Source organism: Eulemur rufifrons, chromosome 29, assembly GCF_041146395.1.
Source record: "Eulemur rufifrons isolate Redbay chromosome 29, OSU_ERuf_1, whole genome shotgun sequence".
Lineage (NCBI taxonomy): Eukaryota > Metazoa > Chordata > Mammalia > Primates > Lemuridae > Eulemur > Eulemur rufifrons.
Window position 1 is genome coordinate 90,274,859 of NC_091011.1, and position 25,434 is coordinate 90,300,292.

Below are 25,434 nucleotides of genomic sequence, written 5' to 3' on the forward strand. Positions count from 1 at the left end.
AAAATAATTATATTCAAAATAAGATGTGTATTATGGATGTATTTATTAATCATACGTGTTTTGTGTGTGTGTGTGTGTGTGTGTGTGTGCATCAGGATAATTTACTGAGACGTTGATCTCTGGGTTTTGTTGTTGCTGCTGCTGCTGTACAAATAAGCGAGAGATGTCATGCCTTTCCATCCTCATATGCCTTTGTGTCTGAGTCTGAGTTCCATAACTGCAGTTGCCTCTCAGATACTTGGCAGTTCTGGACACGAGAGTGGGTGTATAGGCCCAAAGAAAGAGGCTGGTGTACGGGTGGGGAGAAGACTGCTGAAATCAGCTGGATTAGATAGAGAATTAACTGTAAAGGATTAGGCTGCTAAATGTAAACATTAAAATTAAGAGCTTCTATTCATCAAAAGATATGCAAAGCAAGATAAGGTGGAAGATGCAATCTGCAAAAAAGCTCATATCTGAAATATTAATATACACAGAAATCCTACCATCAATAATAAAAGACAAGCAACCCAATTGAAAATTGGGCAAGAGCCTTGAACAGGCACCTCACAAAAGGGAATATATGATATCCCGAAAACATATGAATAGGCTAAAGACCATTAGTGATCACAAAAATTCAAAGTAAAATCACAATAAGCTCCAATACATATCCACCAGAAAAGCCAAAATTAAAAGAATTAACAATACCAAATATTGGCAAAGACGTCATGTGGTATGTAAATGGGCACCACAACTTTTGGAAATATTTTGGTATTGTGAAATAAAATTTAAAAGCCATTGGAACTGCCAAAACACTTTAAGTTATTAACAAAAGACCATGAGATCTATGGAGGAAAAGGGGAAATCTTTATTTTCTATAAAAAACAATCTGCAGGTTGTGGAGTCCCAGCCTCCAGTGTGAACCAGAGATAATAAAGATGAAAACGTCAGGGTGGGGGCAGGGTCAGGTAACTGAGGAGCAGGGTCTTGACTGATGACCTTTGAGCCCTAAGTCACCAGCCTGTCTTAGTTGGCTAGTTCCCGATGGTCGGCTGGTGGTCAGCAGGGGAATTCCCAGTTATAGTCTGTCACCCCACCAGAAACAGGATCTGCTTTGGCTTGATTGTAGACAGGGAGGTCCTGTGACACTTTTACAACATCTTTCCAAGAACACAGAGTATGTGACCACTCCCTCACCCAGCCATGCTGTCTCCTTCTATGTAACTTTGAGCACCTCAGTCAGCCATCGGGAGTCCATTTTGTCTGCTGGCCGGGGATTAACTTTACTAAAGTCAATCTTGAGAGAGATGTGACTGTGAGCTGAGTCACTAGCATGTTTTCAGTTCTGCTTCTTATATTATAGCTTAACTTTTTTCCTCATTGTTCTTGTTCTGTAAATGACGAGGAAAGATGAGAGACCAGGCCACCTGCTTCAAGGCTCTGGCCTCTGTTATAGATTAACTGCCTCCTCTATTGTCTTGCTCCTACCTCAGACAAGGTGGCGCCCAGAACAAAGATCTCATGGCAGGGACATCGTCAGTGTGGAATATTAAATATACATTTTCTGAAAGAAAGAGACCACCTAAACTAATTAGATCGTTGGTAACTATACACTAAGCCTTACCTAGAAAGCTGTTGAAATTCTGTTAAACTTCCATAAACTTTGTCTATATAAATGATCCCAAACTTCTCCACTTTGAAACACTGACTTCCATTCTTTGACATCTGTGCTTCCTGGGCGGGCCCATCCTCAACCTTTGCGCTTGAATAAACACTTTAAACTAGACCCCATCTTCTTGATTATTGTTGACATTCTTTACTAAAAATGAAGATACACATACCATACGTGTATGGTAACACAGCAACTTTGCCAGATCTGCTTCTCTTTCCTCCTGGGCAGGGAGGACTAGTCTACATTTCCCAATCTCACTTGCAGTTTGCTTTGACCATATGACTATGCCGTGCCCATGGGGACACACAATGAATGACAGAAGCCACTTCCAAACCTTGCCCATTAAAAAAAGCCTCCATAATTCTCCATTCTGTCTTTCACCTTTTAACAGCTGAATAGTAATGCCTGAAGGAAACCAAAATATTTTGCCCTAAAATATGCTTCCTTGACATACTTTGGGATGGCTGTTTGGAGGTCCTACCAACAGAAGTAGCTCTGCAAACTGTCTGTGTAGAGGAGACTTGCTTCTGTGGAGAATCTGCATTGAGGCAGCCATGCTTTTTCTGAGATCCTTCCTTATCCGGATCTAGGAAAGATTAAGTGACAGTCTGACACCTTTAAAGGTCTGTAAGAAACATTTACCATCTGTTCTCTCTGAGGGCTGCTACCTGCGAAGTTTTGTCTACATAGCAAGACCACCTTTGTCAGCTAGACCTCCTCTTCTCTCCCTCCCATAACCTGTCTTGCCACCACAGCCTGATCTACCACCATAACCTGGTTTTGGCAGTGCTCCGAGCCCGCATTCCTTCTGTAACCTCAAGATGGTATATAAGTTTCTGTACCCCATTGGGGTGTTCGTGGTAATCACTCTGTAGTTCTCCCCCGTGTTTGTTAATAAATTTATATGCCATTTCTCCTGTAAATCGGCCTTTTGAAAGTTGATTTTTCAGCACACCTTCAGAAGGTGAAGGGGAAGTTTTATCTTGGCCCCTACATGCCCAAGTGACCTTAGAAATGACACTAAACATGATAGAGTTTCTAAGAATAGAGTCATACTCCAGCCCCTCTCTCACCTCTGAGAGATTTTGCTTGGATGTGATCTCCTCTAGTAAACAACTAGTACATCCTGAGTATATACTAAATGTCCTTGTACAAGTCCTATAGCACTCATGCTTTTACTAAGCAAGAGGAAATAGAGTAGTAATTCCAAGGGTCAACTTTGGTTTCACTTCTATCTGGGTTCTAATGGTTTGGCTTAGTCATATGGCCAAACCAAACTGCAATACCTTTGTTCTTTTTTGGCTATATGACATGAACAAGTTATTAAAACCTTAGTTAAGTTTCCTTTTCTCAACTTTAAGATGACATTACATTACATCAAGAAACAGGAAGGCAAGTGTTTAAGGACATAGACTCTGGTATCAGACTACTTGATTATAGACTCTCAGCTCTTCCTGTTACTAACTTTGCAACTTGTTCTCACCAGTAGACAGTGTAGTGGTTAAAATCTCAGATTCTAGAGTCAGACTGACTGTGTTGAAATTCTGGCTTTATACAAAGGTGTATCCATTAAGTTAATGACATGAAGCATTGGGGCTCCTTACTACAGGTGTCTCTTCCAAGGTCCTGTATCTGTAGTTTATATTTGTAAGTCTGTATGCTATTTATGAAAGAGGTTCTTCAATATTGTAAACCAAAACTTTCAGATTCCACAAAACCTGGATGTGAAGTGGACCCTATCAGTTACTACTCTATGACCTGGGCTAGATATTTTCTCTCTTCTGTTCCTCTGTTTCCCCACTTGTAAAATGGACATCTTTGTATGTGGGATGTAAAAATGGCATCCCACTTCATAAGGTTGTTATGAAGATTGAGTTAATACACATAAAGTGTTTAGAACAATGTTATCCACATATGTGTTCCATGCGTGTTGGCTGCTATAACTCCTTTTTTTGTTTATTCCTTATTTTCCTCCTTCACAGGCCTTGTGAAATCTAGGGTCACCTTTCTCTTTGCAAATTTAGCCTGTAGCAAGCTTCTCCTTAATCCCCTATCCCTTCCCTTTGTGCCTTTCCAGTCTCTTCTATAAGCCTCCTAAATTGTTTACAATCTGATTTTATCAACCTCTATTTGGCTTCTTAAACCTACTAGACTTGTTCATTATTTACTGCATGAAAATTTTCGTTTGTTTTCCCCTTAATTTCTTCTTCCTCAAGGGACCTCAGAGTTTTCTCTTAAGATTTTCAACTGATTCAATGAGGCTCACTCATATTATGAAGATAATCTGCTTTACTCAGAGTTTACTGATTTAAGACGTAAATGGGAATCACATTTAAAAAAGAAAATCACAGCAACATCTAGACTATTGTTTTACAAAAAACTGGGCACCATGCCTTGCTAAGCTAACACACAAAATTAACCATTACACCAGCATAGCCTACACAGCACTTAAGATTTATTTGCCAGGTACATTGAAGGGTCCTGCTGGGTTTCAGGAAATTAGCCTCTTTATCTTCAACAGGTTCTCTCAACCCATTGTCATCTGCCCCTTTCTGAGCATTGTCTTGCCAAGAGTGCTAAAGCTAAATCCTCAAGGGCAGGGCTGTGCCTTCAAAAGGAGCTAAATCCCAGTAAAGAGCTCTTCCTAGATTTTCCCACATGGACACTTGCTAAATTCTTTGGCCTTATGCCTTGATCAGTCTAGCTAGTATGTCCCTCTGATGGAAATTATTCAAGTAAGTACATAAGAGAAGGACCAGTTATAAAGAAAAGTTAAATGTGGGAGAGTGCTTATAAAGGGGGGTCATTATCACCTGGGCAAGATAAAGCAAAAGCATTATTCCTGACTCCATGGGACCAAAACAGAGAAGAAAGCATGTGGTCCCAACAATAGCTGAAGTTTTAAGTGAGGAATGACATGAATGATGTCCAATCCAAAGGAATAAGGAGGCAGATGCAGGAGTGGAAGAAGCAGGTAGAACAATTTTGAAAGATACATCCAGAAACTGGAAGTACACACCTAGACTTTAATTCTGAATCCTGGCTATAGCAACATATGTAGGTAACTCCTAGAACTCTGATTTTCACTCTCTTGCCAAAGAGGATCTTCCTGGGCTGCAATTTGTCACGCAAAGGATAGGAACAAATCCCACAGTGTCATAAGTCATAGGTTAAGGAACAGATTTAATTTAGTAAAGAGAAACACACAATGCCAGTGTCAGTAAGAGCAAGTCTCCCCATCATCCCAGAAAGAGAACTCCAGGGCCAGGCCATCTCCTGGACACAACTGTGGTTCTGTGCTAGTGGAGAGAGTCTTTCCTCTCATGTGTCTTCCCATGTGCCTTATGATGTAAGACAAGTGTGAGTGTAACAGAGGGAATGGCCTGGAAAAAAAAAATGATAAAAATATTTTCTGTCTCTTTGAAACTTTCCCCACTCTTTTTGGGAACTTTGGCCTGGCTTGCATCCCTGAGGCAGGTTGAGTCTTTTGTTACGAAGAGATAACTCAGCCATCCCAGGCCAGGGCCAGCCCCCAAGGTAGGCCCAGGTGGGGCTTTATCCTTGGCAGAGATGAGATGAATAGAATATTTAACCACAATAGCCTAGAACTGAAGGGCACTCCCTTTAAAAGCTCTGTATTTCTGCTTATGTTCAGGAAATTTGGATTTTGAGACAAGAAGGTCTACCATTTTTCCTCCTTTGCCAGCAAAGTAATAAACTTTTCTTTCCTTCTCCTCAAACCACTTGTTCTTGTTCTTCTGATGTGGCCTAGAGGAGAAGTGCCGAGCTTTCAGTAACATGAGAAAGTGGCGGTGTCAATAAGAAAATGAGCAGGCTCTTTGGTGCCAAGAAGTCTGATTTAGGAGTATCACCTATTTAAAGGAATTGTCTAGAATTAAAATATTACCCTAGCCTTGGGGACTGTGGGGGCCCTGGAGCCCTTGGGCATCTGTAGTATAGTACCACTACTATAGAAGGTGTTGTTGACAATAACAAACATCTTCACATCAACCAGTGCTTTGGCCTCACTTCCTCATCACTCAGAGCAGCCCATCTCTTCCCTAGTTCTCCCACCTCATGGCTAGTGGTGGCCGCTGGGAAGCCTTGATCATCCTAGTGATCCAAGAAATTTTTTGAACGGCATTGCCTGTTAAACTTACTATAAGGTGATCAGGCAAATGTGCTGTAGAGCTGCGGTCTGAAATCTGCCCCTACAGTGGGGTTCTCTGCCTTCAGAGATTAGGGGAGAAGTGGCTGGAGTTAAGACTACATACCGCAGGACAGACAGTGTATAATAAGGGAAAAGAAAACCATCTCTGTAAGCTAGGGAAGGACTGGTGTGTCTTTTGAAGTGCTATTTTGAGAAACTCTGACACTAAGAAAATAAGGAAGGCCAATCTGACTCCTTTTCTAGACTCTGACATTTTAGCTGAATGTTGATTTTTTTCCCCATAGAAAAACAAACTCTGGCTCAAGAAGGAAAGATCATGAGTGGGGAGAGTGATCTACCTCATGGATTTACCTGGCAGCTCTTGCACTTCCTGGATCTGCATATAAGAAGTGTGCTGGGCACCTGGGACACCACTTCTCTGGAACACGCCACCTTCTGTTTCCTCCAGCATGTACTCTCTCCAGCTCCTGTTCAAGGCCAGCACCGGCACCCTGCTCCTGGTTCTCTGCCTGCAGCTGGGGACCAGCAAAGCTCAGGAAGACACGTGAGCAATGCCCTTCTCCTCCCCACAGAAAAGCTTTGCATGCTCCTCTCCTAATCTGCAAATCTGCATGTCCCTCTCTGAAGATTTGCTTCAACTTCCTGGCACTCTAGCCCCAAGAACTCCCATAGACCTCCTGCCAGATTCTACCTCTCTCCTCTCTCTAGGTTGCCTATGGCACTGAGGCTCCCAGTGTACATATGGACTGTAATTAATAATTAGTTTTCCTCCTACACTCTGATCTGCATCCTGTTCATAACCTATAACTTTGTTCAGATTTCTGCTCAGTATACTTTACCCTCTCACACTTTGCCCACTAGTAAAGAAGGGTTAACAGGTCTGTGAGTTCCAACAATATCTTTGAGCAGCTGTGGCAGAATTCACTGAAAGATGAGAGACTCTGGTCACTGCCCTGTGGTCTGAGGTTGAGCTAGCCTGGCAGCTTCAACATTTGTCCTATCCTCCTGAAGCCTGACAATGAATACTAGGACCTCTTGCCCCCACCTGCCCTGGGACCTAAGAGCACAGGTTCAGAAGCCAACTTATTGGGGGTACACATTTAAAGGAAGCAGGGAAATTGCAGCAAGTAAAATAGTGTTAAGGTGAAGGGAAAACTTCTCCTTTACCCTTGGAAGGTTCAGTGAAAAATCAACTCACAATAAAACAGATTAATAAGAGAAAAGCTATGCAAATTTATTTTAACATGTGTGCTGGGGACCCCTCAGAAAATGAATATTCAACTCTTCTGTGAGGTACAGAGGTTTTTAAAGAATGGGGGCTTGGAAGCAGAAAAACAGTTTTTGGGAGGGAGAGATGAAGAGGCTTGAGTAGCTTGCAAAGGTGGTTTTGTTATTTAAATGACAAACATGTGGCAGCCCTCAGAGAGAATAGACTATAAATGTTTCTTTTCAGACCTTAAAAGGTGTCAGGACTCTCAGTTAATCTTTTCTGATCCAGGGGAGGATAGACCTGGCTGTATTCTGTACAGATGTAAATTTACGCCCAGGAAAGACAGCTTTGCAGTGTTACTTCTATCTGTGAGACTTCTGACGGCCATCTTAAAATATGGCAAAGAAACATATTTGGGGATAAAATATTTCTAATTTCCTTCAGTAGAAAATGGAGCCAGGGTCTGAAGAGAAGCAGGGATACCCAAAACACCTAGGGCATTTTCTCTACTACAGCAGCATTTGTAGTGCGGGGTTTCTGGGTTGTGACCCTGGAGGTGCTCTCTGTGGCATGGCCAGATGTCCTGTCGTGGAGGAAACCATCCAGAGCATTGACAAGCTGGTGTCATGGAGACAAGTGTCCTGAGAAACCCTGCATGGAGACAGGTTCAGACCCCGGTGACACTCCGCTTATCCCTGAGGAGAGCAAGTTGTTGAAATAAGCTGTGCTAATTAGACTGTCCCACCATCCCTGTTTGCCCAGGACTTCCCCGGTTTGAACACTGAAAGCCCCTCATTCCAGGAAATCCTTCAGTTCTATCAGCTGATCATCCTACCAATCCTAAACTCATTCACAAATGGGAGAGATTTTGAAGACACTTAGGTCTTCACACCCCTTTTCTGTGCACCAAGCACTAGAGCAATTGCTGAGATGTTTTGCCCTAGGAAAATGGGGCTGTGAGCATCGCGGGCTAAGAAACCACATTCCCCCTGTCCCACCCAACCCCAAAGCGCTGTAGCCAGGAGTTCCTGGGAAAGAGAAAGTAACTTTCCTGGCCCTGAACCCAGTCCTCACTGATGGAAGAGGAATATTGAACCATTCTCTCTGCCTCCATTTCCTTTTTCTGTCAGACTGTGGTGTGGGGTCTGAACATACAGTGGTATCTAAAGTTTCCAAACAGGGCTGTGTGTCCAAATCCCCCAAAGAGTTAAATAGACACAAATTCCTAGACCCTATCCAGGAATGAAAGGAGGAGCACCTTCAAAGATGGTCCGACAGACTCCTTTACAGCACTGAGATGTTTACTGAGTTAACGTGACTGTGTTGATAGGAAATTTTCTTCTAATGATGACTTGAGTGTTCCACTCAGTAGACAATCATCAGAACCTGTAGGGTGTTATTAGGAAATGACATGCGATATCGTACTTTTTTTCTTTTTTTTTAATTTGTTTTTTGTCAACGGAAGGAAAGAAAATGCTCAGTTTTCAATGAAGCATCCTAAAACTAAATCTGTATAAGGCAACAAAACCAACCAACACACAAAACTTCCAGGGAGTCTGATACTGAGCAATTGATCCGACCCTCATCGTGCTCCTCCCTCGCATGATGAACACCCTGCCCTGCTCGTGGCAGCCCCTCTCTCATGCATTGGTCTCTGATCTCTGTGTCCTGTTTCTCTCTTCCCAGACCCAGGAGGGCAATAATAATGAATGTACAGGTGCCACAGAAAGCACGGGCAAATGACGAAGTCACTGTGCGTCTTAACCTTCAAACAGAATTGCGTGAATGTTTGGTGGTAAGTAAAGGTTTGGGGGCATGACTTCAAAAAAAATCCAGCTCCTTGATTATGAATACAGTTTAATTAATCTCTCTCTTTAATATTGTACATTATACTTAAAATATTCTTCTATATGTTATGCTACTTGTGCCGCAGAAAAACTGTAGGAGTGGGGCAGATGACTTCTCATTTTACAGATTAAGAAACCCTGATCCAGAGAGGTCTAGGAAGGAAGAGAAAGAGAGAATGAAGAGATGAGAAATGAGAAGGATGGAGAATAGAAAAAGTTCCTCCAAGGTCTTGAGCATGATGGGTTTGGGATGGAAGTGGAAGGGGGGTTCTCAGAAGAAAAAAAAAAATGCAACCGCATTCAGTAGGTTGAGGCAGGTGGGAAGAAGAGGATGGGCAGGATATATGATTCTTCCTCTCCAATAAGCCCTGAGGGACTGTACTTTCTGCCCTTGTTCTGCTCTTTTGCTCTGGATCACCAGCAGTTGACTTTTATTCCAGCCTCCTCTCCCTGACAAGGAGCTCACATGCATCTCTCCTTTTCCCTTGGTTCAGCTCAGTCCTAGAGGGAACTCCAATCTCTGAACTAGATCAGAGATTTTCAAATGGTAATATGCATAAAATTTCCCTGGGGATCTTGTTAAAATGCAGATTCTGATTCAGCAGTTCTGGCGAGAGGCCACAGCTTCTAGATTTCTAACAAACTCCCAGGGAACACTGAAGCTGTGCTCAAAGGACCATACTTTGAGCAGCTTGGCATTAGAACATTATTCCCCTTGTCTAGCTGCTGGGGAACACAAGGAAGAGACCTATGCAGGTATTAACCCACAGAGACTCTTGCCTGGCCAATGTGTCTCCTCCTGGCCAGTGGTCTTCTCAGGCATCACAGACATGCAACCTGCCCCTGCCCCTTGTTAACTATGGACAACCTATGTGTATCCTGTTCTCCCCACCTCCTGCCCCAGACCCTTCTTGAAGGACACCCTCTGTTGAGTATCTCCCCATAGCATGAGTTTGTTAATTCAACTGAGATTTAGGGACAATGATTAAATAGGAAACATATTTGGGAGCATAAAGATTGCAATTCATTAAAATACATTCTAGAAATGTCCCATATCTGTAACAGAAAGATTCCTGGTCACAGAGTAAAGATTATCACAGCTGCTTTGTCAAATGTTTCTGTTTGCAGTTCAAGAATCTGAGCCATGTGTACTAATTTGGGGTGGGAGGGAGAATGGATCATAATTTTTCAGTTTTGTGTTTTGTTTATCATAACTATAGTTGAGAATGAGAATGAGAACGTATAAATAATGTATACATAAAATTTTGAGAATAGTGGTAGTTTCTGGTGGTGATAGGTAATGGAAGTACATTTTCACTCCTGAAAATGTGATAGGTATAATAAAATGAGTTTGAATCTATATAATGATGTGTGATATAATTTTGTGCCATTGTGATTAATAAAAGTATTAAGACTCATGCTAGTACAATAAAGTAAAGTGATCTTCTCAAAACCTACCCAAGTACAAGTAGGTCTACCACCCAAGTACAAGTCTAAAGAACTCTTTAGACTAAGTAACTTTGCAAACTAGAAAGAATTTATAGGAAAGGAAAATTTGTTAGTTCTAGTCAGCCAATTTTTATTTATATTTATCAATTATAAAATATAGTTACAAAATATGTTTTATATATTTAAAATTTTAGTAAAATATAATTTGTTTATTTATATAAGTGTAAAATTTCTACCACCTATCCTCATTATCTATTAGTAATGTTTTTGTGACTGAATTTTTGATGAAAAGGAAGTCTTAGTCTCACATTTATGTATTTTAGAATTAGAATAGATTTTATCTACCATCATGTATTTGAATGTAAAGATTATATAGCCCTTTAAGGCTGAAGAAAACTTATGATAAACCACAATGCTTAGCATTTGGGTACTAGGGACAATTTTGCTGGTTTCATGAAGTATATGGCATGCTTATCAGAAAATTGCTTCTGAATGCATAAAGTGGATCGGATTACATAGGAAAAACACCACATTGAATAACAATGATACAGTTATTAAAAACAAACTTGTGATACAGTAATATATGTGCTTCTTTATCAACGCATTAGCTGGAAAGGCAATACGTGGACAATACAGACAAGTTAAGTTTTATTTTATGAAGGTATCATTGATATGTGTGATGGCCGTTGTTCCTTAGCTTGAAGAAGTACATTAAACTGTGCGCTGGTCTCTGATTTTTTGTTTTGATTATACAAGTGGTGAAAATTATGATTCATGAAGATATATTGTGAATGTAATAAAAAGCTAAACAAAGCAAGGGTACGCTTCTCTAAAGAATGACCAGAATTTTCCAAGGCATAATGAGTAAAACTCCAATGGTGAGAATGCTTGAATTTACTGTTTGGGGCCAAAGGGCTGTTCCGTGCAAAGTTGCCAGGTATCCGCGCCAGCTGCAGGAGATGGGCAGGTGGCCAGGCAGCCAGATGGCCTCAGCCGTAAACACGCAGCCTCTCTGATAACTGCCATATGTTCCAGGTAGTGACGAGTGTGGGCAGTATGTCAAGATAGCTAAATCTGTAAAGTGGTAGGAACATATCTATGTTTCTCCCTGCGATAAAATCACATATACTGCTAATGCTACTGTGGCTCCTTGATGACATTCGTAACTGAAAGAATGCTAAATTTCAATTAGAGGTTCGTAAAATAAAGATGCAATTTTTTTCCCACCTGAGTTCACAGACTCACTGAATTCTATCCACAGATCCCTCTGGTCCATGGATAAAACCGCTGGTGTTAAAATTAACTAGACAAAATCTTCCTGACTCCACTGAAATTTATATATACAATAATCTGGAGTCTTAAATTGCAAAGCTCTCTCAAGATCAAAAAAAAAAAAAAGAAAGAAAGAAATTTACGTTCAAGATTCTGCATGCTTACCTAACAGCCAGGCTTTGTAGCTCATTGTTTCCACCTCACAACTGAGGAAAATGGGAGAGGTGTAACTTTAATCAGAAAAGGTCACAAAGTAGGGAGGAGCATGGCTGGGGCTTGGTCACAGTTCCTACAAGGCCTGGCCTTTGCTCCTACCCCCGAGTGGCCAGGCTGCGGTCTCACTAGCTCACAGAGTAAAAGTTAATGCAGGTCAATGCTCTGGCAGGTGACTAAGGCCAGCCTGCTTCCCAGATGGACAGCCACCGCGGGATAAGCCCTCTTGCCCTGTGGATTCGCTTGCATCTTCCTTTCCCCTCCTGGGCCTTACGCCCACACTGCTAAGGCAGGAGCTTGAGAGTGTGACCTAGACTTAGCTGCTGAAATGATACTACAGAAGCAGACACCTCCAGGCCTCCAACCCACCTCTGCCCCGGCTCTGTGCCCTCCAACTTCTTCCTCTCTTTTCTTTCCCTACCCTTCGCATTTCCCAGACTGACACCTGTCCTTGCTCTTCTCCCGCCTTTTCCTCATCAGTGTAAAAGTTATCTCAGAAGCAACGTCACCGTGGATGGTCCATTTAACTATGCATTCACTTCCTGCCTCTGTGCAACTGATCCAAAAAACCTTTACTGGGACTTTCGGCCTAACAGTAAGTGCAAGAGTTAGTTGTCTTAGGGAAGCACTGTCCACCAGGGAGGAAAAGCTACAAACAGAAATGTGGTTCCGGAACCAGAACCAGAGCAGAACCCCGGTGGGGGGAGGGTGGCCAGAAGGGGAGGGAAGGAGAGTGGGAGGGAAGATGCAACTGTACCCAGGTTCCAAGAGGGAGGCACTGTATGCGAAAAGCTAATACGGGAGACAGATTTGCAAAGGAATTGGGGAAACCAAACCCCTGTGTGCAGGTTCCTGATACTAGTCAGAAGACAGGACACGGCTGGAGTGTCTGAGAGATGATCTTTGTCCGCATCTTTTTCAGAAAGTATGCCAATTGTAGCAGTGGTTGATGTCATTCGGGAACAAAATATCTGCCCTGATGATGAGGCTGTGATCCCCATCAAAGCGAACCGGTATTATTACTCTACTTTTCTAGTCGTACAATAATGGAAGTCCTTGTCTGTTCACCACACACAGGTGGTCTCCTCTAAGGAGACTTGGCTGGAATATCTTTTGTGGTCTGTAAAATAAACTTCTTGCAAGCTTCTCCGTGTTCTGTCATGTCTTCTTTACAAAATCTACCCCTGAACAGCCCCAGAGTGCCCCAAATTTCTAGAATATGTGGCCTTACTAAGGAGATTCTACTGGTTCTCACTGCCCACAGGTATGAGAATAAGAAGAAATAGGGAAGAAAGGAGCCGTTCTCTCAGAGAGGAAAAGCAGTGGTCCTAAAATTCATGGCAAAGGGACGGCAGAGCCAGCACAGGCACCCACACCTCCCTGCCACTTGGCTCTCCCGCACCCCACTGCCCTCCAGTAGCTGCTCAGGTCCCAGGGGATGGGAGTCACCCTGCAAGCAGCAGAATCAGGGACTAACTAGCCTCATTTCTGGAACTCAATGGCTACATGTGCCCAGGGGCTGCCATATTAGATGGTGCAGATATTAAACATTCCCACTATCTCAGAAAAATGCTATTGGACAGAGCAGGCCTAGAGCCTTAGCAGACAAGGCTTGCTGCCAACCCTCATCATAAAGGAACTCACAAACTCTCCAACCTCCATTACCACTGCTATCCTAATACTATTGAAAAACTGATAGATCTCTTTTCTCTCTCTCTCTCTCTCTCTCTCTCTCTGAGAACAGCTTTTCTGCTGAAGTTTGCTACTAACTGCCTCATTCTTTCCATTCCTTCAGAAAACTGGCTCTTGATTTGATTAGCTCCATCTTCTGTGGATAGATATTTCTTAATATTTAGCTGAAACATCATTTGACCCCAGAAAAGTAATTTACAACCTGCTGAGTACTTGTGGAAGTCTCTCAGAGGAAGTAACCAGAATTGTAAAGGTAGAGAGACTGTCTGGACAGAACAGTTAGGTTGACAGCAAGTGCCCGGCAGACATGAGTAAAAATCCAGAAACCTTCTGTAAAACCAAGCAAGCACATCTAGGCACTTTATCTATGGTCCTCGGTATGTGTTCAGTACCTGAGAATCCCCTCATTAAGCCCTAGCTCTAAAGAATGCCAGCCTTTAGGGCCAGCCCTTGAACCCCAGAGAAAGAAGCATAGCATTTTGCCTTGAAACCATGATATCTAGGGTTTCCATGAACTACTTATTGAAACAAGAGAATTAAATGCTAAAGGAATAAAAGTGGAGTTATAGCGAAAGGCAGCCACATCAGGTTCCACCAGGCAGAAGTAAGGACAGAATGAGGCGGCAGCCAAGTCTCATCCTAACCCCTTCTCCAGGAGTCAGAAGTCAGGAAAGAACCTAGAACATAAAAATGCTCTGGAATTAGGCCAGGCGTGGTGGCTCACGCCTGTAATCCTAGCACTCTGGGAGGCCGAGGCGGGAGGATCACTCGAGGTCAGGAGTTCGAGACCAGCCTGATCAAGAGCGATACCCCGTCTCTACTAAAAATAGAAAGAAATTATCTGGACAACTAAAAATATATATAGAAAAAATTAGTCAGGAATGGTGGTGTATGCCTGTAGTCCTAGCTACTCAGGAGGCTGAGGCAGAAGGATTGCTTGAGCCCAGGAGTTTGAGGTTGCTGTGAGGTAGGCTGACGCCATGGCATTCTACTCAGGGCAACAAAGTGAGACTCTGTCTCAAAAAAAAAAAAAAAAAAAAACATTTGTACTCCCTTCATATATTGACATAAAAAAATTAATTAAAATTAAAAAATAAAAAGCCACTCCTGTGATAAAATGTTTACATTTGCTGTGGGCAACATGAACTAGCATTTGGATGTTGAGAGGCCTGGAAAGAAGTCAACTGAGGGTTTGAAGATCAACAAAGACCAATGTCAGAATATAGGGGAAAATAAGAACAAATACAAACTGAAATATGAAGTTTACTAGGAGAGGGAAAACTTTAATTTTTATTCATCCAAGATATAAAAATGATAGGGATGAAGCAAGGAATAGTGAATATATCGATGACTACTGATAGTATAAAAATAGATTCATAAAAAGAGGTAGTTATTGATTACCTTCATTCCAAAGTGAATGGCCAAGAACCAGAAAAAAGATACATGGGAAATTCTGGAAGGACTTGTGAGGAATTAATTACTGTGACCATCTGTTTGTTGTGAGATGAAGAAATGAAGACATGGATGACTTCTACTTTTTCAAGTTATATTCTTCTATATAAAAGCTTTAGCCAATAAATTTGTATTTCAAATGATTACATAATTTTAATCATCATAGCACCTTTTTCACTCTCAAAAGCATCTCATTTGCATGATAAATTACATTGTTACCTTTGAAACATGGAATAAGGAAACAAAAATATTAAAAGTTAAGAGAAACTGAGTCTAATAGTAATTCCAGGTGAAGAGAATGGAGGAAAAGTTTGAGAAGCCATAACTAAAGATATAACTGATGAAAGTTTCCCAGTTTTAAAAAATATATAAGATATCATATCTAGAGTCCCTTCTGAATGCCAAGCAAGACAGATTAAAAATAATAATAATAATAAAAGTTCACAATAGACACATGGTAGAAAAACTGCAGAAAATTAAAGGAAAATAGACAATGTTAAAATTAACCAGTTACTACTGAAAAGAATCTTTTCAACCCTTTTTACAGAGCCTCCACTCACATCAAAACAACTTTGAAGAAAATGAACAAAGTTGTAAGATTCACACTATCTGACTTTAAGATTTATTATAAAGTTACAGTTGTTAAACAGTGTGTTTTTCTCAAAAGGATAGACATATAGATAGATGGAAGAGAAGAGACAGTTAAGAAATAGACCCACAAGATAGTCAACTGATTTTGACGAGTGTACTAAGGCAATTCAATGGAGGAAGAATACTTTTGACAACAAATGATTCTAGAACAATTAAATATCCATATACCAAAACAAACAAACAAACAAACAAAACCCTCAGCACATTTCTCATACCTTATACAAAAATTAACTCTAAATAGATCATCAACCTAAATATAAAAGGTAAAGAATTTTTTGATCTCGCACAAAAAGCACAATCCATTAAGGAAAAGTTGATAAATTGAACTTAACCAAACTTTAAAATTTTATTCTGTCAAAAACAGTAGAACTACTCTAGAAAATAGTTTGGCAGTTTCTTCTAAAGTTAAATACTTAAATCTTGGTGTCTGAATACCATCCTCCAATAACAGAATCCAGACTCCTTGGATAAGAGGTTAATTCTAGGGTTGCGGTAGGAAAAATATATTATTACCTTACAAACATTCTATAATGCCCAAGAGTAAAGAAGTACTTAAGAAAAAATTATTGGAATATGACTAAAAAAAAAAAACACATATAAAACAAAAATATGAGAGTGCATACTAACACAAATAAATGTTTGATTAAATAAGTAAATGGTAGAGAAGAAACAATTCTTTTTAAAGAGTAATTCTAATTAATAAAAGTAAAACAAATGAGAGAAATAAAACATTAGAACACCAGAGTAATGTAATCCTTGCTGCAGGTACCATCCACTGATGAATACTCAAATTAGTGGATAAGAGTTTTAGGAAAAACAAGGTATTTGCATAGCTTCAAAGCATCTCCTCTAGAATATTACTGGGTTTTTTTTTTTATTTCAGAATATTACGGCAGTACAAACACTTTGGTTACATATATTGCCCTTGCACCACCCAAGTCAGAAATATGTCTACAAATTCTTTGAGATTTCTGCCACTAGGAGGTGAAGTTTAATTCATCTCCCCTTGAGTGTGAGCCAGATTTAGTGACTCGCTTCCAATGGATAAAGTATAAAAGGAAAAAAAGAGTAACTTTATGGTGAAGAAAACTGGTAGATACCATCTGAAATAAGTGATCAAATTACCATCACCAGTAGTAAGACATTGATACCTAGAGCCCCTGCAATGAGAAGGGCACATCCCTTCTGTGGCATTCTTTCCCCAAATCCATAACCTTAGTCTAATCACAAGAAAATAGAAGACAAACCCAAATCTAGGAATAGCCTACAAAATATCTGACCAGAACTCTTCAAAACTGTCAAGGTCACCCTATCTCTACAAAAAATAAAAATAAGTAAAATTTTTTTTAAAACTAGCCAGGCATGCTGGTGAGCACCTGTGGTCTTAGCTACTGGGGAGGCTGAGGTGAGAGGATCTCTTGAGCCCAGCCTGGGCAACAGAGTGAGACCCTGACTCTAAAAAACAAACAAACAAAACAGTCAATTTCATGAAAGAAAAGACCAAGAATCTGTTACAGTTTGTAGGACAAACAGAATGATTAAATGTAATGCAGTATCCTGGATTGGATCTTAGAATAGAAAAAGGACATTAGTGGAAAAACTGGAAAAATCCAAATGAAACCAAAAATTTAGCTAATAGTATTGTAACAATGCTGATTTCGTAGGTTTGATCATTGTACCTGGTTATATGTTAAGCATTAAAGGAAGCTGGGTGAAGAGTACATGGGAATTTTTTGTACTATCTTTACAACTCATCTCTATGTCACAATAATAAGTTAAAAATATAACCAAAGAAATTGGACTTTTGGAAGCCATTCCCTATATCCTCAATGGGTCAGTGTCTTCTTCATGAGCTTTCGTTGGTTGGAAATACACTTGAATACATCCAAGATGAATTTAGGAAATTGGGCATGCCATACAGGTATTAGTCCACAAGTTCCACTTTGAGATTGTCTCTTCACCTAGAAAAGTTATTTCATTCCACCTCAGATTGCCCCTGGAAATTTCCATCCACAGTATTTCTCTTTCCATTGCAGGAAGCAACTCTGGCATAGGCTGTGGCAAGCAGAGCCTCGACTGAAATGCCTTCGGTGATGTCTGTGGTCCCTGTTCCTGCCCCCTGCCCTCTGCAGCGCCCTGCACTGTGAAGCTCAGGCATGTCTGAGGTCTTTCTCATCCTGTTTTCTGTCTCTGCACCCCCTCCTCTATCTTCTCTGTCTCCCACCAGTGTTTCTTTCATAGGTGTTTTCCACAAAGTCTCCTATGTCCTCACTCACAAGCATTGTCCATGATCCCACACTCGATTTAGGCATAGAACCTGCCCAAGTTCAAATTTGGGAGGAGATGGAACTGCCATCTCTCCTCATGCCTCTCATTATAAAGAGTTTCTCTGAGCTGAGGGTCATTGGGAAGCTTATTCATTCACCCAGCAAGTGTCTATGTGCTGCCTTCTGGGTGGCAGGCCCTGGGCTGCTGGGAGTGGGATATAATGACAAGTGTGTCCCATTTCCCCTCACACTCTTGGAAACCTGGATCAGCAGAAGTTAGAGAAAGCCACTGGCAAGAAAAAGTCCCTTTAAAATCAAACCAGAGAACCTAACATACTCCAGGCCTAAATGTACACATGGGTGGGAAAAACCAGAGAGTAGCAGTTGTTTATTACACATTGTTCTAGGGAAATATTTGGAGTCCAGGAATAGAGACTTTCAAATGAGATGGTAAAATTCATAATAACTTGTCTAAAATAAATAGTGAGGCCAGAAAACCTTCATAAGTTTTTGCCTTGTTTAAAAGAAGCTTTGAGTAAAGTAAAAAGCAAATGTTATAAAGATATTCAGAGACATCTTACTCGCCAACCTTCTCATTACTAGAATTACTTCATTAACGTTGTTTTTAGAGTTATATATATTCATAAAAGTTAATTTACTCTGAAATGAAAAGTCTGATTTAGCATCATGTGCCCTATGCTTACATTTTCAAATCAGAAACAAGAGAAACATGATTCTTCTTTTACCTATTTTGGTTTTAATATCCCAAATTTGGGTGGATTGGGACATTGTTTTTACCCTAAGGTTGGTCAGCCTAAGGAACTGGAAAGCTTTTCCTTCAACTCTTACTTTCCTAGTGTTTTGCTTAAAATAAAAAGTAAATGTGTTTATGTATAATCATTTATGCATAAAGAAATTTATTACTTCTCAAGTAATTTTATTTTGCAAAGAAGTTCCTATCTCTTAAAATTAGTGTCTCCTTGCTTTATTATTCTTTCCTTAAATGGCGAGGACATCATAAAAGGATACCAGGAAAAAAATGTCACAGTTGAATCAACCCTGCATTTAGTCTTCAGCACTCAAAAGAATCCACAGGTCTAGGCAGCATAGCATAGTGGGTAAGAATGTGGGCTCTGGGACCAGGTGAGTTGGACTTGAATCCCAACTTTATTACTCTCTACTTGTGTGACTTTGGCCAAGTTATTTAACCTCTGTATGCCCCAGTTTCCTGATCTGCAAAATGGAGATAATAACAGTACATGCCTCACAGGGTTGTTGTGAGGTTTAAATGTGGTAATGCACATACATAAATTGTTTGAACACTGCTCAGCACAAAATAAGAAATACATATATGTATGTATACATATCAGTATTATGTAGCAGTTATTATTATCATTATTTTCAATCATTTCCTGAGGTCACAAATTAAGTGAAACTAAGTTAAATGGTGACTCGGTGGGCCAATATTCAAATTAATACAAGCTACCAAAGAACACAGCTCTCAACAGCAGGTTAATGCTTTATAAAAGATTCTACTCAAGTGCTTCTCCAGGCCCCCTAGAGACATATTGAACTGATACCAACATGTCTGAAAATAGGGAAAGGAATAGGAACCAAATCCTTCCATCATTTGCATCTCTAGATTTAGGGCTAAGAATTCTGAGATAAACAAATGAAGTAAATTTGGAAATGATGCATCAACAGCTTCCTCCTATGACATGCATAGTGGGAGCTATCAAGGATCTGTCCATTGGCATTGTCCCCCGGACACCAAAGAGCACTAGCTCAGGATGACGGAAGCCTACAGTCCCTCAGAAGAGGAATTGTCATCATTTCTCATCATCTTACTTTTAACAGTTATAGGCACTGAGTGCATCATTGGTATCCTTGCAAATGGGTTCATCGCGGCTATAAATGCAGCTGAATGGGTCCAGAATAAGGTAGTTCCCACAAGTGGCAGGATCCTGTTTTTCCTAAGTGTATCCAGAATAGCTCTCCAAATCTTCATGATGCTAGAAATTACCCTCAGCTCAACCTCTCTAAGTTTTTACTATGAAGATGCTGTGTATGATGCATTCAAAATAAGCTTCCTGTTCTTACATTTTTGTAGCCTGTGGTTTGCTGCCTGGCTCAGTTTCTTCTACTTTGTGAAGATTGCCAATTTCTCCTACCCACTCTTCCTCCAGCTGAAGTGGAGAATTTCCGCACTGATGCCCCGGCTTCTGTGGCTATCAATGTTCATTTCCCTCGGCCACAGCCTGCTCTTCTGCAAAGACATTTACACCGTGTATTGTAATAATTCTTTTCCTATCCCCTCCTCCAACTCCACCAAGAAAAAATACTTCTCTGAGACCAATGTGGTCAACCTGGCTTATTTCTATAACCTGGGAATCTTGGTTCCTCTGATCATGTTCATCCTGGCAGCCACCCTGCTGATCCTCTCTCTCAAGAGACATACCCTACACATGGGAAGCAATGCCACCGGCTCCAGGGACCCCAGCATGGAGGCTCACATGGGTGCCATCAGAGCCACCAACTATTTCCTCATTCTCTACATTGTCAATGCAGTGGCTCTATTTCTCTATATGTCCAACATCTTTGATGCCTACAGTTCCTGGACTATTTTGTGCAAAATCATCATAGCTGCCTACCCTGCTGGCCACTCAGTTCTACTGATTCAGGACAACCCTGGGCTGAGAAGAGCCTGGAAACGGCTTCAGCCTCAAGTTCATCGTTATGTGACAGAGTAATCTCTGTGACCAGCACCCAAAGCGGCCACAGGACCTGACCCAACCAGCTCTGCTGTTCCCTCCCCTAGATCTCTCTCTTCCCTCCTCTTCTCTTCCCCTAACCTGACCTGACCCTTTCACCTGATGTGACTTTTTGTGTAGGAGATTGATCTTCATTTCTCATTTACTTCATAGGCACAATCTTAGTGATGTTTGTCGTATTCTTTACCAGAGGCCTCTATTTCTACCTCCCCTTTCTCTATCTAAAGCAGCGATTCTAGGCACTGACTACTCATTGGAATGTCTAGGGTTGATTTTTGAAAACACCAACGTCCAGGCCCAACCTCAGATCAACTAAGTCAGAATTTCTGGTGTTGGAACTTAGACAATTTGCCAACTTCTCCAGGTGATTCCTATGTACAGAAAGGTTGATATAGCCACCGAAATAGAATGTTCTGAAACTTGAGTTCCTGACAGCTTCTCTCTTTCTCCCTCTGCATGCCTTTTAAACAGATTCAGATTACTCGAGAAGCTTTCTGAGCAGCAGCTGGAAATGCATTTTGTCTCCATCCTCCAAAGATATAATCTAAATAATTTGGAACTATCTATCAAAATTATAGTATATAAAACAACTTTCAACCTAAATATTACTGTCTAAGAATTTTTTCTACAGATATGGTTATATTGTGTGTGTGTGTGTGGATATATGCAAAAAAATTCCAAGGGGATCTTTATTGCAGCATTGTTCATTATCAAGGGGACTTGAATGTCTGAAATGAATATTATATTAATATTAACATTGTTAAGTGAAATAGATGCATGTATCCTGAGATGAAAAAATTTCCTATGTCATTGTTAAGTGCAAAAAGGAGATATTTTATGATTCCATTTATCTTTTTTTTTTACAGAATATACATATATTTGTGTGTATAAGAAGTTTCTGGAAGGATGTACCAAAAACAATTAGCAGCAGACTTCTGAGTAGTGACATTAGTTATCTGGGGAATAAATGAAGTATTTACACTTTCTGCATTGTTTGAACTACGTAGAATGTTAGTATGCATGCATTAATTTCAAAATTTTAAAAGATCTGTATTTTTTAATTAGAAAGAAACTTGGTAAGCAGAAAAAAAATTGAGGGAAAGGATTGTGTACCTTCACTTGTTGATTGAGTCTCTCCCTGTGGCTTTTATTTTAAAAAGTGCAAACTTCAAAATCACAAATTAAGCATTTCACTGTTTTATCACTACCTCTTATTTTTCCATGTTATTTGCTGCCATGGAAACATCACTGGCTTTCAGTCCCTTGACATCTCTATATTCTCTGTCCCTCTGCCAGGCCTTTCCTCTCTTCACTTCCTTTCATTTTCAGTTGGGATTACCGGTCACTCATTATACCTACCCCTCAAAAATATTTTCAGTATTTATGAATGAAATGAGCTATGTCTAAGATTTGCTTTAAAATAATCCATCAGAGGGCAAAGAAGTGAAGAGTGGGGAGGTTTGTATTAGTCATATGTTGATGATTTTTTCTTCAGACAAGGTTTCAGATACAGGGGGTTCTTCATACTATTCTTTTTATTTCAAGATATGTTTGAAATTTTCCTTAATATAATTTTTACATAAATGAATCATACAATACTCTAATTTCCTGGGCTGTCTCCCTCTTCAACCCCATAATGTGGAATAATCCCACATTTAGATGAACCTGATTATTTAACATTCACCTGTTTGCTTCTAAGCAGCTGAGTGCTACTTGAGAGTACTTCATTACCAGATGAACTTATGATCCTACAAATTCCTGCTCTTCACCCTCAAATGAGTAACTTCATTTAGCATTCCTATCCTGTATTTCCCTAGAGAAGTCACTCACTAACAACCTAAAATGACTATCTCAAATCTTTTCTTTGGTCATCAAACCTCCAACTTCTCTTTTCCCTGTCTCATTTCAACTGATGAAGCTGCCCTTAAATTCCTTGACAGATGGCATTAAAAGGACAATCTTTCATAGTCCCATTAGCAAATCTACTAAAGCACCAGTTTTCTCCTACATCCCCAATATTTCAGTAGAAAGTGTCACTTGACAAAAAAATTAGACATGTTCTATTTTCTCCTCCTCCTATATTTCTCTTTCCTCCAAGTTCCATTTTTCTCTGTGTTTTAGTTTCTTCTCTTCCATGATTAAAGCTTTTTCCTTAAATATCTAGTGATCCTTGAATGTCAGCACTAAGAAGCTGATTGTACAGTTTAAAAATTAATTTTTTAAATCTCTTAGAATATAAAAATTATACTGAAATCTCTATGTTAGAGGCATCTCAAAAGCAGCACATTCAAAGGTAGATTCTTAATTTGCCCAAAGCTACATTTCCTTCTATCTACATTTCTCCTTCAGTTTTCTCCAATTCATTAAATAGTGCCACAATATTTTCAGTTGGAACCATCTATAGGTCTATCTTCTATCTAATTCGTAAGTCTCTTTTTTTCTGTTTTGTATTGTGTATAATTAGAGGATCATTCATTTATCAATTGAACAATTATTGGGCAAACACCAGATATATGGCAGATACTATTCTAGGCGCTATGTATACAATGAACAGTGCTCTTATCATCACAGATCTTCTACTTTAGTGGGAAAGCACAGATAATAAAACCTAGGATAAATGGGGCATAATGGTGGTGGTGTTAAATCAACCTACCAGGAAGGGCCTGGATGAGTAAATAAGAGTTAAAGAAGAAATCATTTTAAAAATTAGAAATCTAGATAGAAGGAATAAGTCTTAGAGTCCTATATGCACTGTAGGGTGACTGTAGTTAACAATAACTTATTGTATATTTTCAAATAGCTAGAAGAGAGGACTTTGAATATTCCCAACACAAAGAAATGATAAATGTTTGAGGTGATATATATGCTAATTACCCTGATTTGATCATTATACACTGTGTATATGTATCAAAATTTCATGCTATACCCCATAAATATGTATAATTATTACATGTTAATTAAAATAAAAGTTCTAAATCTAAACCAAAAATTTAGAAGATTAGAAAATAAATACAAGGAAAACACAACTCATTAAATATTGATTTAATAAAGTAAAGATCAAAAGAGAGAATTAAAATGACTACAAAAACCACTTCTTTGAAAAAATATAATAAAATTAGTATTGTTAGCTTATATAATCAGAGAAGAAAGACAAAAGGCATAAATACACAAAATAAAAAACAACTAACCACGTGGAAAGGAAAAATAACCACAAATTGGAGAAATTGCAGTAACCAAAGCATTTGTACCTCCATAATACTCTGAAATAAATAAGTTATGTATATAAATTGAAATGGAGGTAAAATTTACTAGAAATTTTAAAAAAGAAACTATTTTATTCAACTCTATGCATGAGCTTGAAAATCTAGATAAGATAGATGTTCCTAGAAAAAAATGAAATTTACTAAAATTGACTCTCAGAAAATCTAAGCAGAATAATCATCATAGTTGAACTAGAGAGAAAGTTTTCAAGAGCCATTTCCCAAAAAGTTCTAGGACCAGCTGTTCACAAGGGAATTCTATCAACTTTTGAAAAGCAGATAATTTCAAGGTTATGTAAACTGTTTCACAGCATGAAAGTTAAAAGAAGTTTCAAAATTTGCTTTATGAAGTAAATATAATTTAGATAGCAAAACCTAACAAAAATTGTCTTTCAGAAAACTGCAAACCAACCTTATCTACCAGTATTTATGCAAAAATACTGAATAAAACTTAGCAAACAGAGCTAGAATACAGGTGTATTCCATAAAAGTAAAGATGGTTTAATATTAGAAAATGTATCAATATAATTTTCCATATTAATAATACTAAGAGGAATCACATAAGAATGTTCATAGATGTTGAAAAAAAGAATAAAATTCAATATTCATTCTTAATTATTTTAAAAATCTTAATAAAATAAGAATAAATATATGATTTCTTAACATGTTAAAATATATCTATCTCAACATAGTAGTCCCCATCATTCTTTTTTTTTTTTTTTTTTTTGAGACAGAGTCTCACTCTATTGCCCGGGCTACAGTGCCATGGCATCATCCTAGCTCACAGCAACCTCAAACTCCTGGGCTCAAGCAATCCGGCTGCCTCAGCCTCCCCAGTAGCTGGGACTACAGGCGTGCGCCACCATGCCCGGCTAGTTTTTTCTATATATATTTTTTTAGTTGTCCATATAATTTCTTTCTATTTTTTTTTTTAGTACAGATGGGGTCTCGCTCTTGTTCAGGCTGGTCTCGAACTCCTGAGCTCAAACAATCCACCCGCCTCAGCCTCCCAAGTGCTAGGATTGATTACAGGTGTGAGTCACCGCACCCGGCCTATTTCTTTTCTTTTCCTAAACTTAAGATAAAAATTGTTTTATACTGAAAAATGTTCACTGAGGTTTTTAGCAGTGTAAGGTCTTTGTCTACTTAGCAAGTGCCTGCTTGAAAATCTAAAATGCAGAAAATCATCTCTCTTGTTGAGATATTTATTTTCTATGTATCTGGAAAGAATTAGGTGAAACTTCTGAAATAGAGACAGTATTTATTTTTCTTTTCAGGAAAATGCAATGACTCTTCTGAACTTTAGTGTCCACGGACTTCTAAGACGAGATAAATAAAGGCAAAACAGCAAAAAGTAAGAACAACCCTAAAACTCTTAAGTCGGGAAAGAGAGGCTACAGCTCACTTTATTCTATTCAGGGCATGTCCTAGACAGCGGGCTCACAACCCAGAGTGGAAAGGGTGACAAGAGGGAAACCATTCTGAAAGGAAAAATGTGAACTGCCCTACAGGTGTGTTAGACTAACAT

The 25,434-nt window shown here is 39.5% G+C and overlaps 2 protein-coding genes across 2 annotated transcripts; both read left to right on the plus strand.

Moving 5' to 3' along the window:
- Window positions 1-6,271: 6,271 nt before the first annotated feature.
- Window positions 6,272-12,860, plus strand: PIP (prolactin induced protein). Its single transcript, XM_069461533.1, has 4 exons — window positions 6,272-6,366; window positions 8,719-8,827; window positions 12,294-12,408; window positions 12,736-12,860. Exons 1-4 carry the CDS (start codon window positions 6,272-6,274, stop codon window positions 12,858-12,860), a joined length of 444 nt encoding a protein of 147 aa, XP_069317634.1.
- Window positions 12,861-19,593: 6,733 nt separating this feature from the next.
- On the plus strand, window positions 19,594-20,625 carry TAS2R39 (taste 2 receptor member 39). The gene is given in 1 exon segment (XM_069461675.1): window positions 19,594-20,625. A coding segment is annotated over 1 exon segment (1,032 nt).
- Window positions 20,626-25,434: the final 4,809 nt, after the last annotated feature.

Excerpts from the sequence above, each read along its gene's own strand:
- PIP (XM_069461533.1), top strand. The coding sequence starts at position 6,272 with ATGTACTCTCTCCAGCTCCTGTTCAAGGCCAGCACCGGCACCCTGCTC. Across the intron at positions 8,828-12,293 it reads AATTGCGTGAATGTTTGGTG|TGTAAAAGTTATCTCAGAAG; the intron begins GTAAGTAAAGGT and ends TTTCCTCATCAG. Across the intron at positions 12,409-12,735 it reads CTGGGACTTTCGGCCTAACA|AAAGTATGCCAATTGTAGCA; the intron begins GTAAGTGCAAGA and ends CATCTTTTTCAG.